Source organism: Haliotis cracherodii, unplaced genomic scaffold (genome assembly GCF_022045235.1).
Source record: "Haliotis cracherodii isolate W230 unplaced genomic scaffold, xgHalCrac1.p SCAF_5, whole genome shotgun sequence".
NCBI classification, from domain to species: domain Eukaryota; kingdom Metazoa; phylum Mollusca; class Gastropoda; order Lepetellida; family Haliotidae; genus Haliotis; species Haliotis cracherodii.
In genome coordinates, this window is record NW_027266308.1 from 19,392,878 (window position 1) to 19,407,377 (window position 14,500).

The 14,500-nt window shown below is 40.9% G+C and overlaps 1 protein-coding gene across 1 annotated transcript; it reads left to right on the forward strand.

The window, feature by feature from the left end:
• Nucleotides 1-504: 504 nt before the first annotated feature.
• LOC139443199 (uncharacterized) lies at nt 505-14,118 on the forward strand. Its single transcript, XM_071224161.1, has 2 exons — nt 505-895; nt 12,213-14,118. Exons 1-2 carry the CDS (start codon nt 827-829, stop codon nt 12,630-12,632), a joined length of 489 nt encoding a protein of 162 aa, XP_071080262.1. The 5' UTR covers nt 505-826; the 3' UTR covers nt 12,633-14,118.
• Nucleotides 14,119-14,500: the final 382 nt, after the last annotated feature.

Sequence of the window (14,500 nt, forward strand, 5' to 3'; positions counted from 1 at the left end):
CTAGAAAAACGGAATCATTCATGTTGAGGCTGTACACAGCTTTAATTATCGCGAACACCCCGAGACTTCACCTTTTTCCCTTTCCCTTTGCAAATAGTTATCATCTTGATCTCAAGGACAGAAAATATAAAAATTGAGTAAATGAACTAGAGAACAACAATAGCAAACACGGGAAGTGAGATGGACACAAAGTAAACGAACGCCGGCATGTATACCATTATTCTCACTCTCCTTCATGTTTCATGTTAACTGATCCGTAGACATGTAGGCACAGTTTGTATGAATCTGTCGGCACTAAAGGGCTCCAGTGGTCTTACAAAATGAATATATGAATCATTCTTTGTGCTCTCACAGTGTGCCATGGTTCGCGCACACAGACCTGGCGTGTAAAAGACACTCCTCCACATACTTACATTGCTACCTCAGCGCACTAAACATTCTTAAGAAATTGTTTCTCCGTTGTTGTCTTACGTCTTCGTTCTGTGAGTACTGTGAGGTGGGTGAGGAGGTGGTCGGGGGAGGCATACGCCTGGTAGACATACGCAGTACATAACCCAGTACCAACATTCAGTATATTCTAGGAGTATACGCGTGTGTGTCTCTCTGTGTATGTGTTTGATTGGCACACCACGTGACAGCCAGCAGGCAAGTGACGAATACAACCGTTCTTGTGAGGAACATAGCTCGTATATCATATCCAGGCCCCGCCCCTCGCCCCGCCATAGATCCACCGCCTCGGGCAGATTATCCGTATAAAAAGCGAAAGTCGCCAGGCGCGAACTAAAACTCATTCAACTGGAGTAATCAGCGTGCTTATCATCTGTTCATGACTTTCAACCTGCCTACATTTGACTCGTATTTCGCAGTGACTATGGAATTACCCAAACTGATTCTGGTGAGCATGTTTACGTATTTCAAAACGATGTCCACATTATACGACCTTACGTGTTACTGAAGTATGTGTGTATTTCTAACAAAAATATCTGGAAAAATAATATCATAGAACTGACACTAGGTTCACCGTCCATTTCTAGTTATACACATTGCTCTGACTTACATAGATTACCTAGGAATATGTTAACGTAGAAGTCACACCATGTCAATATCTAGAAATATACTAATGTAGAAGTCACACCATGTCAATATCTAGGAATATGTTAACGTAGAAGTCACACAGGTCAATATCTAGGAATATACTAATGTAGAAGTCACACCATGTCAATATCTAGGAATATACTAACGAAGAAGTCACACCATGTCAATATCTAGGAATATACTAACGAAGAAGTCACACCATGTCAATATCTAGGAATATACTAATGAAGACGTCATACCAGGGCAATATCTAGGAATATACTAATGTAGAAGTCACACCATGTCAATATCTAGGAAAATACTAACGAAGAAGTCACACCATGTCAATATCTAGGAATATACTAACGAAGAAGTCATACCAGGGCAATATCTAGGAATATACTAATGTAGAAGTCACACCATGTCAATATCTAGGAAAATACTAACGAAGAAGTCACACCATGTCAATATCTAGGAATATACTAACGAAGAAGTCACACCATGTCAATATCTAGGAATATACTAATGAAGACGTCATACCAGGGCAATATCTAGGAATATACTAATGAAGACGTCATACCAGGGTCGTACCTAGGAATATACTAATGTAGAAGTCATACCAGGGCAATATCTCGGAAGATACAGATGTAGAAGCCATACTAAGGCAATATCTAGGAATATACAGATGTAGAAGCCATACCAGGGCAATATCTAGGAATATACAGATGTAGAAACCATACCAAGGCCATATATAGGAATATGCTTACTAATACCGGGATTCTGGAGAATACCAATGACAGATATGTTGGCGTTATACGTTACCTGCAATACGAGCTGACTGGCGCGTTAATGACCGTGCAAGGTGAATGTGAAGGCTATAAAACGCGGCGTCTGTTACGGCGGTGAGTTATGCGCGTGTTTTATGTGTGGCATTGTTAGATTACATTGTGCACTGTAAAACCACTTCATAAATACTATTAAATGGAATGAGTAAATTCTGCTAATGCATTTATGAGGTTTCACAGAATTGTGAGTGAAATATGTAGGAGGCTTAAACTCAGGCCAAGAGCATCTTAGCCAACATGACGCTTGGGGAGATCTTCATCAGCTGGCAAACACTGCAAACATGTCAACAGAGAGGGTCATATCAATAGTCAGCACAGAGGTTCATATCAATAGTCAACACAGGTTCATTTCAATAGTCAGCACAGAGGTTCATTTCAATAGTCAGCACAGAGGGTCATTTCAATAGTCAGCACAGAGGTTCATATCAATAGTCAGCACAGGTTCATTTCAATAGTCAGCACAGAGGGTCATATCAATAGTCAGCACAGAGGTTCATATCAATAGTCAACACAGGTTCATTTCAATAGTCAGCACAGAGGTTCATTTCAATAGTCAGCACAGAGGGTCATTTCAATAGTCAGCACAGAGGGTCATATCAATAGTCAGCACAGGTTCATTCCAATAGTCAGCACAGAGGGTCATATCAATAGTCAGCACAGAGGTTCATATCAATAGTCAGCACAGGTTCATTCCAATAGTCAGCACAGAGGGTCATATCAATAGTCAGCACAGAGGTTCATATCAATAGTCAGCACAGGTTCATTTCAATAGTCAGCACAGAGGTTCATATCAATAGTCAACACAGAGGTTCAAATCACTTAGTACATGGCCTTCGTCCTCTATATCATGCTGGCAGAAGAAATCATTGTGGTTGCGTCAAGATTAGCCTAGGGCGTACCCCGCTACATGCCTCTATGATAAGGGAATGGGAGATTAGCGTACAACCATTGAGTGTGACTCTTAATCTGTAGTACATGAATGTAAATATGTAATTATTAACAAACCTGCCACGTTCATGCAACCTTCCACTGTGAATGAGGTTGTGTGTTGTGGAGATGACTGGATGAACATGCTGACGCTGTTCTGACAAGAGTATATATGGCTACAGCTGAATCTTGTATGTGCTGAGTGTGTGTGTGTGCATGCGTGCGTGCGTTTTTGTTGTGTTTTTTCTGTTTTTTTGTTTTTTGGGGGGATGGGGAATGGTATTCAATGCCACGGACTGGTTATGTATGTTGGCTAAAACGAAAACGATTTGCATCCCTGGACTGACTGTTTGTCACACGGGGGATGTGCCAGTCTGTTGTTCCTGTTATGCCTACATGCATCTCAACTAAGAAATTGTCCCCGAATAAAAGAAAAGTAATGATATTGAAGATACGCCAGTGACACAATTGGACCAGTGGATGCCGACGTCATTACTGAGATGACGCTTTATACGAAGCTTAGTAGTATTGACGTTATGTCAAGCGAACACATGTTACACCATCTTCCATCCATTACATCGATTTAAGGTATCCACTTCCAACATGAAACTGACTTGAGTCCATGTGACACCAACTAACGCTACATGCCCTCTGGGGAGACCCCTGCAGTCAGGTTTTAGGTGGGTGGGGGCAGCAGTAAGTGGGCATTTCCATGTCCAAACTTTCCGAAGGCTTACATCACGTCGGACAAGGATGCCTACTTTTATACCACCTTACATTATACACTTGTGGGATATTTACGACCTTGGTCATTTAACCTTGTAAGGATTGCGGGATTAGTGTTCTGTCGTGTGGTGCACGGGGTTCTGCGACCATTAAATTCGCCGGGCCACTGAGATGGTGACAGTGTGTTCAGGTGCATGCTGTAACACGTCATTAAGAAGAACAGGTTTATATTCCGAGGACCCCTAAGCCTTGCATGGGAGTGATGGTGCATATATTCAATACTGTACACTATCTGCATATGTTATCCCCCCAAATAGTTTTTGGATTTCCGTTACATACGTATTTGACAGATTTATGTCACAGGCATCAGGGTGTAGAACTATCGGATAGTCAGGAGGATATGTGGAACTATGTTCCACATGCTAATTAAGGAATACATTCATACATGGCTGAGTAATAGATCCAAATTTCTGCAAGGGTCGGCCGTGTTAACATTGGATACAATTTTTGTGAGTTGTTTTAATGACGCCAATGGAGGATAAAAAAGCAAAGTGAGCTCATACAAAGTGTGAAAGTCTACCATAGATGTAAGATGAGGAACGCGTCTAAATAAAGGGTAATTTAGGAGATTCGAAAACATCCAACTAAGGCAAGACCTTTCTGGCTGACTGACCATTGACAATGATAACACTTGATAACACTTAAAGTAAGACAGTGTAACTCCACATCAGTGTCTTGCAAGTGTGATCAACACACGAACCAACAGCCTGAGAGGAAAATGTGTCAAGCTGCACTGTCAGTGCTACTTCCGCAATGATCTCTATCTAGCGACAGTACTTCACGACGCGGCCCCGACTGCATTAGCCAACAACAATGTTGATACTGTTTTCCCTGAAGTAACGGTCATCCCTGACTGTATTGGCAACTCTCACTTCAGGACAGATAACAAACTATTTTGAATTTAAACCGTTTGATGAGCAACCAGTGATCAGGCCGCGGGCAAATAGACCTATTCTTCTGGTTGCTAACCCCCTATAGTTTAAGGCAATATGTGGTATCTATATACAGTTATAGTGTCACCTGGCGCAAGCACTTGTTAATATATTCATATGTGATATGATACAGACACAATGATTGATATGTTCCAGTGGTGAGGCTTGGAGCTTAGTTGTCTGTATGTTTATTCCGGGAACCAGTGCAAAAATCAAAGTGACCATATGACGTCATGACAGAGAGAAAGTGTAACCCTTATGATGATAAGCGGATTTTGTACAACCACATGTGCCATACATGTAAAATCAAAATTAGACACTCGTATCGTAAGTCTTGCGTAAACATCATATAGTGTTTGAGCAATACGACCCATCCACGGACCAGATCTAGAGCGCTATTTACCTTGCCGCACCGTCATCATATTCAGCTGTATTGTATTTTCAGTATTGGAGTAGTGTTCTGGGCTGATTCGTACAGATATATACGATATGAGATATATTGATACATAAGAGTCCAAAGCCGGTTTTAGGATAGGCAACCCCACCACTGACAATGCTGTTATCTTACTTTCTACAACACAGAATTAGATAGGCTTTGGGTTTAATAAAATTAGAACTTAATAGTGAAACTGGACTGTTGGTGTGTTCTCATAAAACATAGAGGCTATTTTTATTAAGATTTCATAATTAACGTCGCCTTTGGCCAAGGATATCTATTAAACCCATTTCTATTTTCATTCTCCAAAAATAAGTGAGTACATCAAATTCATGGAAACTGCACAGATGGCAGACAATTGTATCCCGCAACTATTATGTCTTGTTTGTGCGGATGATAGTGTCATCTTCTCGAGCACAACAGCTGGCTTGCAAAAAAGCACACAAACAAACATAAACTGCCAGGAAAAAGAAAACATACTTTTGAAAATTGCATTTGACAAAGCAATTACAAACGTTATCAAGATGTTACTAGTAGGCTGAAAACAGTTGCAGAAATACTGCAAACGTATGGTCCCAAACACAACTTTAATTCCCTTATCAAAAACATCACCATCGAATAACCATGTCTTGTTTGTTTCATCTTTAGCCACCATCACACTTGCGTGCATACTTTCCTTTTAGTTAAGTAGTATTTAAACACGATGTTACCGTATTCAAAAAGGTTAGCGCTATAGAGGAAATTTGTAGAAGTTGTTACATATATTGTTCTATACATACCCAGGTGTTTATCTCAAACACAGATCAACGGGGTCACTGCACACAGACAGACACACAGATAGACACACACACACACACACACACACACACACACACACACACACACACACACACACACACACACACACACACACACACACACACACACACACACACACACACACACACACACACGTGTGGACATGAGTGTGTGTGTGTCTGTCTATCTGTGTGACTGTCTGTGTGACTGTCTGTGTGTGCCGTGTATCATACAGGATCGAAATATATATATATATATATATATATATATATATATATATATATATATATATATATATATATATATATATATCCCTGGACCAGAGTTTTAGGTGTAATTCTCGCACACTCAATGCATCCATATATAGTCAATATGGAGGACTTCTCATTTGCAATTTTAGTTATATAAGGGTTAATTAGGTAAAATATGAAATATGCCACCAACAATATACCCTAGCAACAATATACCCTAGCAACTGTTAGAGGATACGTTTCTAAAATAACAAATGGAAAAGTAGCTGGTTAATAATGGTCAATGTTGTACAAAAGTGGATATAGTGTCTATTACCTTGTAAAACATGTAGACTAGCCTAGTCGTTTTTCGCCTTTGAAAACGGCATGGTTCCCTGTCCACTTCTGGACAAGCTGATATCATTTCTACTGTCAATTCTGAATTATTGTCGAGGGTTATCTTTCAGATTTCACGTAAGTTTAGAGCGGTTTTTTTCTTGATTTAATTGCAGCGCACATGATCTATATATTGAACCAGACAGATATGTAGACATTTACGAAAACACGGAACTTGTAAACAATGTTGAAATGATGTTGTTGACCAAGAATTGTGCTTTTTATGTGTGTGTCCAACTTTAAATGATTTTAAAATATTATTATATATCACAGATCATTTCTATCCAATCCCGAGTATTTATTTTAATGTGTATACATTCGATTTCTAAGGAAGGGCTGGACCTTCAGGAATGGGGGACTGGTGGTGCTGGTTTTCTAGTGGTCTGTTGTGTATTTATGGTTTTGAAGGTGTACTGTAGCATACATAGATCAATGACATGTGATGGGAAATGAATCACAAGAAATTGATCTCGGTACATGTCCTGTGCAATGATACTAAGAACATGTATCGATTTGTAACGCAACCAAGATAACTATAGGCATATAGCCTTTTCAGTACAATGCAGAACGATTGACTTTCTCGGGTTGGGGCTGCATGGAACACAGGGCACTGTAAACGCTCTTTCTAATAACACCCAGGACATTTTCAAATGGTTGCCGGGGGCAAAACGATTTCAGTCTCCACTTTGATGCCCACAGGGGACACGTGTGACGGATCGTGTGTCGTTGCGATGACAACACCTTGTAAACAAAGTCTTGCTAGCCAATGATGATGGATGTCATCAAAAATAGTGAAGCGTGTATATGAACGTGCGGGTTGCCTTGTCAAACAGATTGTCCACGGACCCTTGAGCGCTACAATCATATATTGGTATATGCCTAAATGATATTCCATTATACTGCCTTATATAGCGTGAGTGTATAGGACTAAATGGTCAACGTATACATTATGCAATACATGTACAACAACATCATTAGGCCGCGGGCACTATGTTGAGTTATTGCGCCTCGAAGTCTATCCTATACATCATGTTTGGCCCATGACGTATGGCATCTCACTCCATGGAAACCAAATAGGCAAGGACCGTCGACGTGTAGGTATTATCATATGTCATATGTCGGCACTGACCTGTATCACGTATCGGGACAGTGCCTGTATATAGTGGTCGTTGAACACGCCAATTTATCACTACAGAGTGAGGGTATAACTAACGCACATCACGGGACGTTATGTAGAGACTGCCACGCGAATGTGTTATGGGATGGATTAAACGTTGATAAGAACGGTTTCCTTGAGGTCATTTACGGATACAGTTGCAAATATAAAAGGTCATGAAGGCACTAGGCCCACTTTCAATGTTTACAAACATAAATGGCTATCTATAGGCGATTATGTCAGAGTTGACGATCGGGACAAATTACTTGGGTAACTGGTATCCTTATCAAAATAATAATCTAAGACACTGAAAATCGGTGTCTATAATGGGCGTGGTTGACCATTTCACAAGTGTAGGCAACTTTAGCGACATAAATCACGAAGAAATCTAACGAGGATCAGTTCCCGTATCTGTACGTATGGCTTTTCTCGATTAAAAGATGATGGATTTGTCCAAAATATGTCGGAAATTTTACCTTGTTTAATTTTGCGACTGTGTTTGACTGCATTTCGTAATCCCGTTACAAAACTTTAAGAAGGGCCAAGCAGACTCCAAACAAAAGTAACGTCTGATAGACTAGAATAGCTTCCCTTACATAAAGGGGACCGATGGATTACCGCGACAGGTGATCACTGACAAAGTTAAGGATTTATCCATAGGCAATTGTCTCTTTGTCTAGATCTACATGGTAGTCTAAAAGAAACTTTACTACTCAGAATTTGCTGAAGATCAAGTTTTGATGATATAAAAAAATCATCCAACAAATAAAGATTCAAATACACAATGATTGGGTAACCCCTATAGGACCTCAATTTCAAAACAAACCGGCAGGGACATGCAGTCATGAGCATGATGTATACGAGGTACTTGCAAACTTGTTTGGATGTATTGTAACAGAATCGTTGTACATCATTATCAGAGACCACAACATTTGCTACTGAGAGAACGTCATCACTTCGTGACTGCCACCACACTCATACACGATCTGCGGAACAACAATGGCGTTAAAGTTTCTACTCAGACAATGCAGAGTCGTCACCGTCAGGCTGGTCTCCGATCACGGAGGGTATGCAGTCGCATCCCACTGACCCGGCATCACAGACTGGCACGTTTGGGTTGGACGGAAGAACACCGCTATTTGACCGACCAGGACTGGGCTCCAGTACATTTCACTGATGAATGGAGATAATGTCTAGACTTCCCAGATCGTCGTGCCCGAGTGTGGCGTAGATGGCCTGTGCGTTTTCATCGAGATTTGATATTTTTTTCAATCTACAGCTACATAACCAGATATTTTCTTATTTAAAACCATGAGCCTGAATTTTTTTTAACGAAAAACAGCTTCCAACAAAGTAATTTTTGTGGCAGGCAATTTTGTTTCAACAGTTTTTGAAGAATTTCCATTTTTCGATAAAATCCCAAGAGCAGGGGACCATTAATTATGTCCGCTTTGAGTGGCCAGCACGGTCACCAGACCTCAGCTCTACCGAACACATGTGGATCAAGCTGGAGATCGCCCTCTCTCGACGCCTTGTCCTTCCGGCAACTCGACAGGAACTCGGCGATGCTCAAAATGAACGGTGGAACAGTTTTCCCTTGGCAACCGGCGAAGACGGTGCCAGGCTGTGATCGCATCACGTGGATCACATACTCGCTACTAAGAGTTGATGTTTTGGACAATGAATATTGTTTCCGTAATTTCTTTACGTTTCAGATTGGTCAGACACTCTCATTTTAACAGGTGATCTGGCTGACTATTGGTCACACGTTGTTTGTTGTCATTGTGTGATTTATGACACGTACTTTTTTTCACTGAACATGTCTTCAAGCAATATTGCGTCTTTGGCTGTTTCAGCAAATGCACACAGTATGACGAATTGCCTTTTCAAGTGGTGAGCCTAAGCAAACTTTGAGCAGTATATATTTACCAGTTGTCACTTGGGGGGCACCGGTTGCCCAGTTGTCTAAGAGTTGCGTCCCTTGGGCACGCCAAAAACCTATGATTGTGGGTTCGAATCCCGGTTCGCCCTGATTATGTTTCTAGGTTTGTCAGCACCATACCCTTGCTCGTGGGTTCCGCCGAAGTGGTAAACGTCTGAGACCTGCATCACTTTGGGCTTTCTTCTGACATTAAGCTGACACGCCGTGATATAACTGGAGCATTGTTAAAAGCAGCGTTAAACAAAACTCACTCACTTCACCTGACGTTGTAAATGTAGATGTCTGTCACAGTATAACCAACTCACTTCACGTGGCGTTGTAAATGTAGATGTCTGTCACAGTATAACCAACTCACTTCACGTGGCGTTGTAAATGAAGATGTCTGTCACAGTATAACCAACTCACTTCACGTGGCGTTGTAAATGTAGATGTCTGTCACAGTATAACCAACTCACTTCACCTGACGTTGTAAATGTAGATGTCTGTCACAGTATAACCAACTCACTTCACGTGGCGTTGTAAATGTAGATGTCTGTCACAGTATAACCAACTCACTTCACGTGGCGTTGTAAATGAAGATGTCTGTCACAGTATAACCAACTCACTTCACCTGACGTTGTAAATGTAGATGTCTGTCACAGTATAACCAACTCACTTCACGTGGCGTTGTAAATGTAGATGTCTGTCACAGTATAACCAACTCACTTCACGTGGCGTTGTAAATGTAGATGTCTGTCACAGTATAACCAACTCACTTCACGTGGCGTTGTAAATGTAGAGTCTTTCACAGTATAACCAACTCACTTCACGTGGCGTTGTAAATGTAGATGTCTGTCACAGTATAACCAACTCACTTCACGTGGCGTTGTAAATGTAGATGTCTGTCACAGTATAACCAACTCACTTCACCTGGCGTTGTAAATGTAGATCTCTGTCACAGTATAACCCTCTCACTTCACGTGGCGTTGTAAATGTAGAGTCTGTCACAGTATAACCAACTCACTTGACGTGGCGTTGTAAATGTAGAGTCTTTCACAGTATAACCAACTCACTTCACGCTGCGTTGTAAATGTAGATGTCTGCCATAATGTAAATAACTCACTTCACGTGGCGTCATAAATGTAGATGTCTGTCACAGTATAACCAACTCCAACGTTTGTATAGTTGCATTGCAATGTTTCCACAGCTATAACAATGATAAAATATTTCAAATATTTCCAATCTATCGACATTACTGTATATATTCCTGGCCAGCGCCCCCAGCCTATTTGTGTTATATGATAAGTAAGATTGTTTACATATGTGAGAAAGTATTTCCCGTTTCCTGAACAGTTTTGTATAAAGGTGTGAGTCGGGAGACTACATGCCTGAGGGTAACTGCTCAACTGATGGACAGATCAGCAATTGGTTACTTTGGTTAACCACTCAGCTTGAGGTGAAGAAATAAATAGTCTAGATCACGTACTCTGTGTACCCCTCTGATATGTGTAAATTGCCACTCTGAGAGAGTGGGTTCGAATCCCGGATGGGACTCAACCACAAAAAGTACTAGAATTTATACTTTACTAAGAAAATGTGTATCCCAAATATAACATTTGTTACGTTTGATCACTTTATAAAAAGGCATTGTTTCGGTCATGGCAGCCGTGCCAAGTTACAGTTTTAAGAGGGGTACACAAAGTACGTGATCTAAACTACCATTTGTCTGACTTCCGTTTTATTGGAATCCTCGGTGGCTGAGTGGGTCAGATCGCTGACTTTGTGTGCTGGCGATTAGGGGCCTTACTCTGAGAGTTTGGGTTCGAATCCTGAATGGGTCCCAACCCCCAAAAAGTACTAATATTTGAACTTTACTGACAAAGTGTTATCCGAAACATAACATTTGTTATAGTATAATAATAGGTATGTCGGCTACAAGTAACGATAAGCAAGTACCATCGTTAACACTTGAGCGATGGATTCCTGGGAAGGTTCCAAAATCAGCTCAGGGGAACAAATGTCTAAACGCAGTAGGCTTATTCAACAATGAACATATTTCTAGAACAAAACAAACAGATTAATTGTTTCATTAAAAAGAGGCAAACGTTGTAGTCTATACCGGGGAGACGATGTGAAATCGTTATACCCATGAATAGAACCTCATCAGCCTTACGATCTAAGATGTGAGGATGTTTTTGAAGCAATAAGACTTTCGCAGTTATATCGTTTAAAGATAAGCTGGCACAAACCCACACTAACGCTGCGTTTACAATACTTCGGTTGTAGAAGATCTCAAGTTGTTCAGTGTTGTAATAAATACATGTAAACAACTAACTGATATAGAATGTACACACTGAAGTAATGTAAGGCATGGCTGATGGTATTTTAATCAGTATGCAGATACACTATTCATCCGACGGTGATGAGTACTAAGAAACAATTAGTGAAATTCATAAATACGTATATAATTAATTTCAGCACAATGTCCTAGTGAGTGTTGCAGTGATGCATGATTGCAGTAGTGCAACAGTTTGAGAATCATTCATCGCTTTCCTCCTGTTGTTTATGTGTTTGTGGAGGTATTACCAGTCCACGTACAGTTTCACCATTAAGGACAGCACCATTTCCCCCAGTGTGGTACCACACGATATACGTGTAATTGTTGTATGGCTTGTGACCCAGTGTACATGTCTTGCTGTATCCACTTGCAGGTCTGTCCCTTGCTGTTGTGCCTAGCAGCGCTTCCTGGAACATACAGCTCTACGGATGTGTTGAAGACATGTCAAGCGTTGTGCCAGGGACCACCGGTCATCGCGCATTGTGAAAGTTTGGTGAGATACTATGACAAGGGAACAGTAGTGGACCATGCCAACGTTATCTTCACCTGTTGTTTGGGCTACAGCCTTGATTCTACCAAAATCGCCTACATTTCATACGAGTTTCACAACCTGGATGAACTGAACCAACTCGTTGGCATATTGAAGGAGGTTCAAAGTCCGGAGATGGCCGCCACGTATGCCAAGTGTATACGAGATTGCAGCTGGGGCGGAGTCCAGACATGGGACGTGGAAGAGGTCAAATTGTGTGTGAATGGTACAGGGAGCTGTGCTCAATACGACTGCCCTGTCTAGGTCGACACATTGGCCGCAGTTGACAAGTCAACGTAACGTTGCCGCTGATGTCGCACACAATATTGTCTGGCGTACAACGTTGATGCCATTGCATTATGACGTGCTCATCACGTGGTGCTACAGTTATCACGTTGCGTCCAACGACAGCCTGACGTGTCGTCGTGTCCCACACGGTGCACTTCGGTGTCCACCATGCCGTCGCCGTCGCCGCCGAACCACCACGTGGAGATCGTATTGTCCTAGCCAACTACTGACCAATACTATCCAACACATTTAACACATAGACTCTAAACACTATTACATGCAAGCAGTGAGGAGACCTGGGCTCCAAATGTGTGTGGCTCTCCGCAGTGTACTTCCGTCATTACCTCATGTACAATAGCTGTCGTACGTCCATCATTGTAACACCGTTCCTTATTCGTTTAAAGAGAAGAATGCATGCACACCTAGTCGTAGACAACATTAAACTCTATGTTTACATATCGTTACATCCATTCCTATCCAAGAGTTACTGCTATTTGCATTAACGTCTTTGTTTTAGTTGCAATACATTTTAAGTTACACACAGTGAAAAGTCAAACTGTTATTAGAAAGTCCTCTATGCGTGTTATCAGATGAGTTTTGTTAGTTATTCTACTGCTGACATTAAAACCTTTGTTGAACATTTTTTAAAGTGAAAAGATCCCCTTTTACAGAGAAGTGAAAACGTTAAACCCAAATCCCGATTTGAAATCAACATGTATTCCAAGATTTGAAGATTTCTAAGCACTTGATTAGTTTGGCTAGTTCGTACCAATGTTTACTACCTCATACTTTAAATACTCCACTATCTGCAGTTCATAATAATAAAGGTATACTCCTCGCGGGTAGCTCTATACTTGTGATCATGAGTAGAAGTATGTTTCTTGAGTTCGGTGTTCTACACAGCTATGTGCACACGCATAGACAGCTGAATAATTACCACAGTCGTTGTGACCCTTCCGCTCGGAGCTGAGCTCACTACTCCCCGTTACTTACACTTTACTTAATCATTTCACGCATCAGCACATGGAGGCGCGTAAACCCGCGTTAATGTATGATCATGACAAATTGTATCACTTTCAGATAAATGTCAGATGAATCAATGAGTAGATTAAGTAGTTAAACATCGACTACTTAAAACAACACCCTGTGACAGAAGACTCTTGCAGGAACAATAGTATCTACAGCATGCAGCGTCCTCGGCGTGCCGAAGTCAAGATCAGGTGGGATAGGTCACCCACATCATGGTCCCTCCCAGATTCTCCTCAGTCGAAGAGAAATAATCTCTTCGGTCGTTTTCCTTTTATTATATGTTAGTTTCAGCTTGCTTGAAGTCTGTGGATGTGCAATTATTTACGAACCAAGTGCTCCTTGTAAAATATGTCTGTACCCGTTTATGTGTGTAACAGTATTATATAATGTATTTGATACTAACCGTCTGTACATACAACTCGTGTCAAGTAACCAAAGCAAGTACTGAATATAAAAAAATATTTATGAATAAACTTTTCACTTTTCACTTTGAGTTGCTGTTGTGATTTAAGCCTCACTGACAGAAACCACACGAAGGTGTACGAACACAACGTATTGATTAATTGTTATGGAGGCTAAAAAAAGGTTTTATTTTGATGACGTTCATCGTTTTCAAAGAATGAACGAATTTGGTATTTTCTCTTGCTGCAATACAAGTGATTAAACAGTACTTTAGATTTTTTGGTTGCTACCTCTGAGCTTTAAAGCTGAGTAGTCAACACTCTTCTTTTAACAAGATAATTATGTACATTAGGGCTGAGACGAGGTGGAATGGGGTTGAACGTCGAGTTCAAGATTGTTGAACTTATATGGCG

Bases quoted from the DNA above. Each gene is read 5' to 3' on its own strand.
- LOC139443199 (XM_071224161.1), top strand. From the start codon at position 827: ATGACTTTCAACCTGCCTACATTTGACTCGTATTTCGCAGTGACTATG. The intron at 896-12,212 runs GTGAGCATGTTT...ATCCACTTGCAG, and splicing joins AATTACCCAAACTGATTCTG to GTCTGTCCCTTGCTGTTGTG.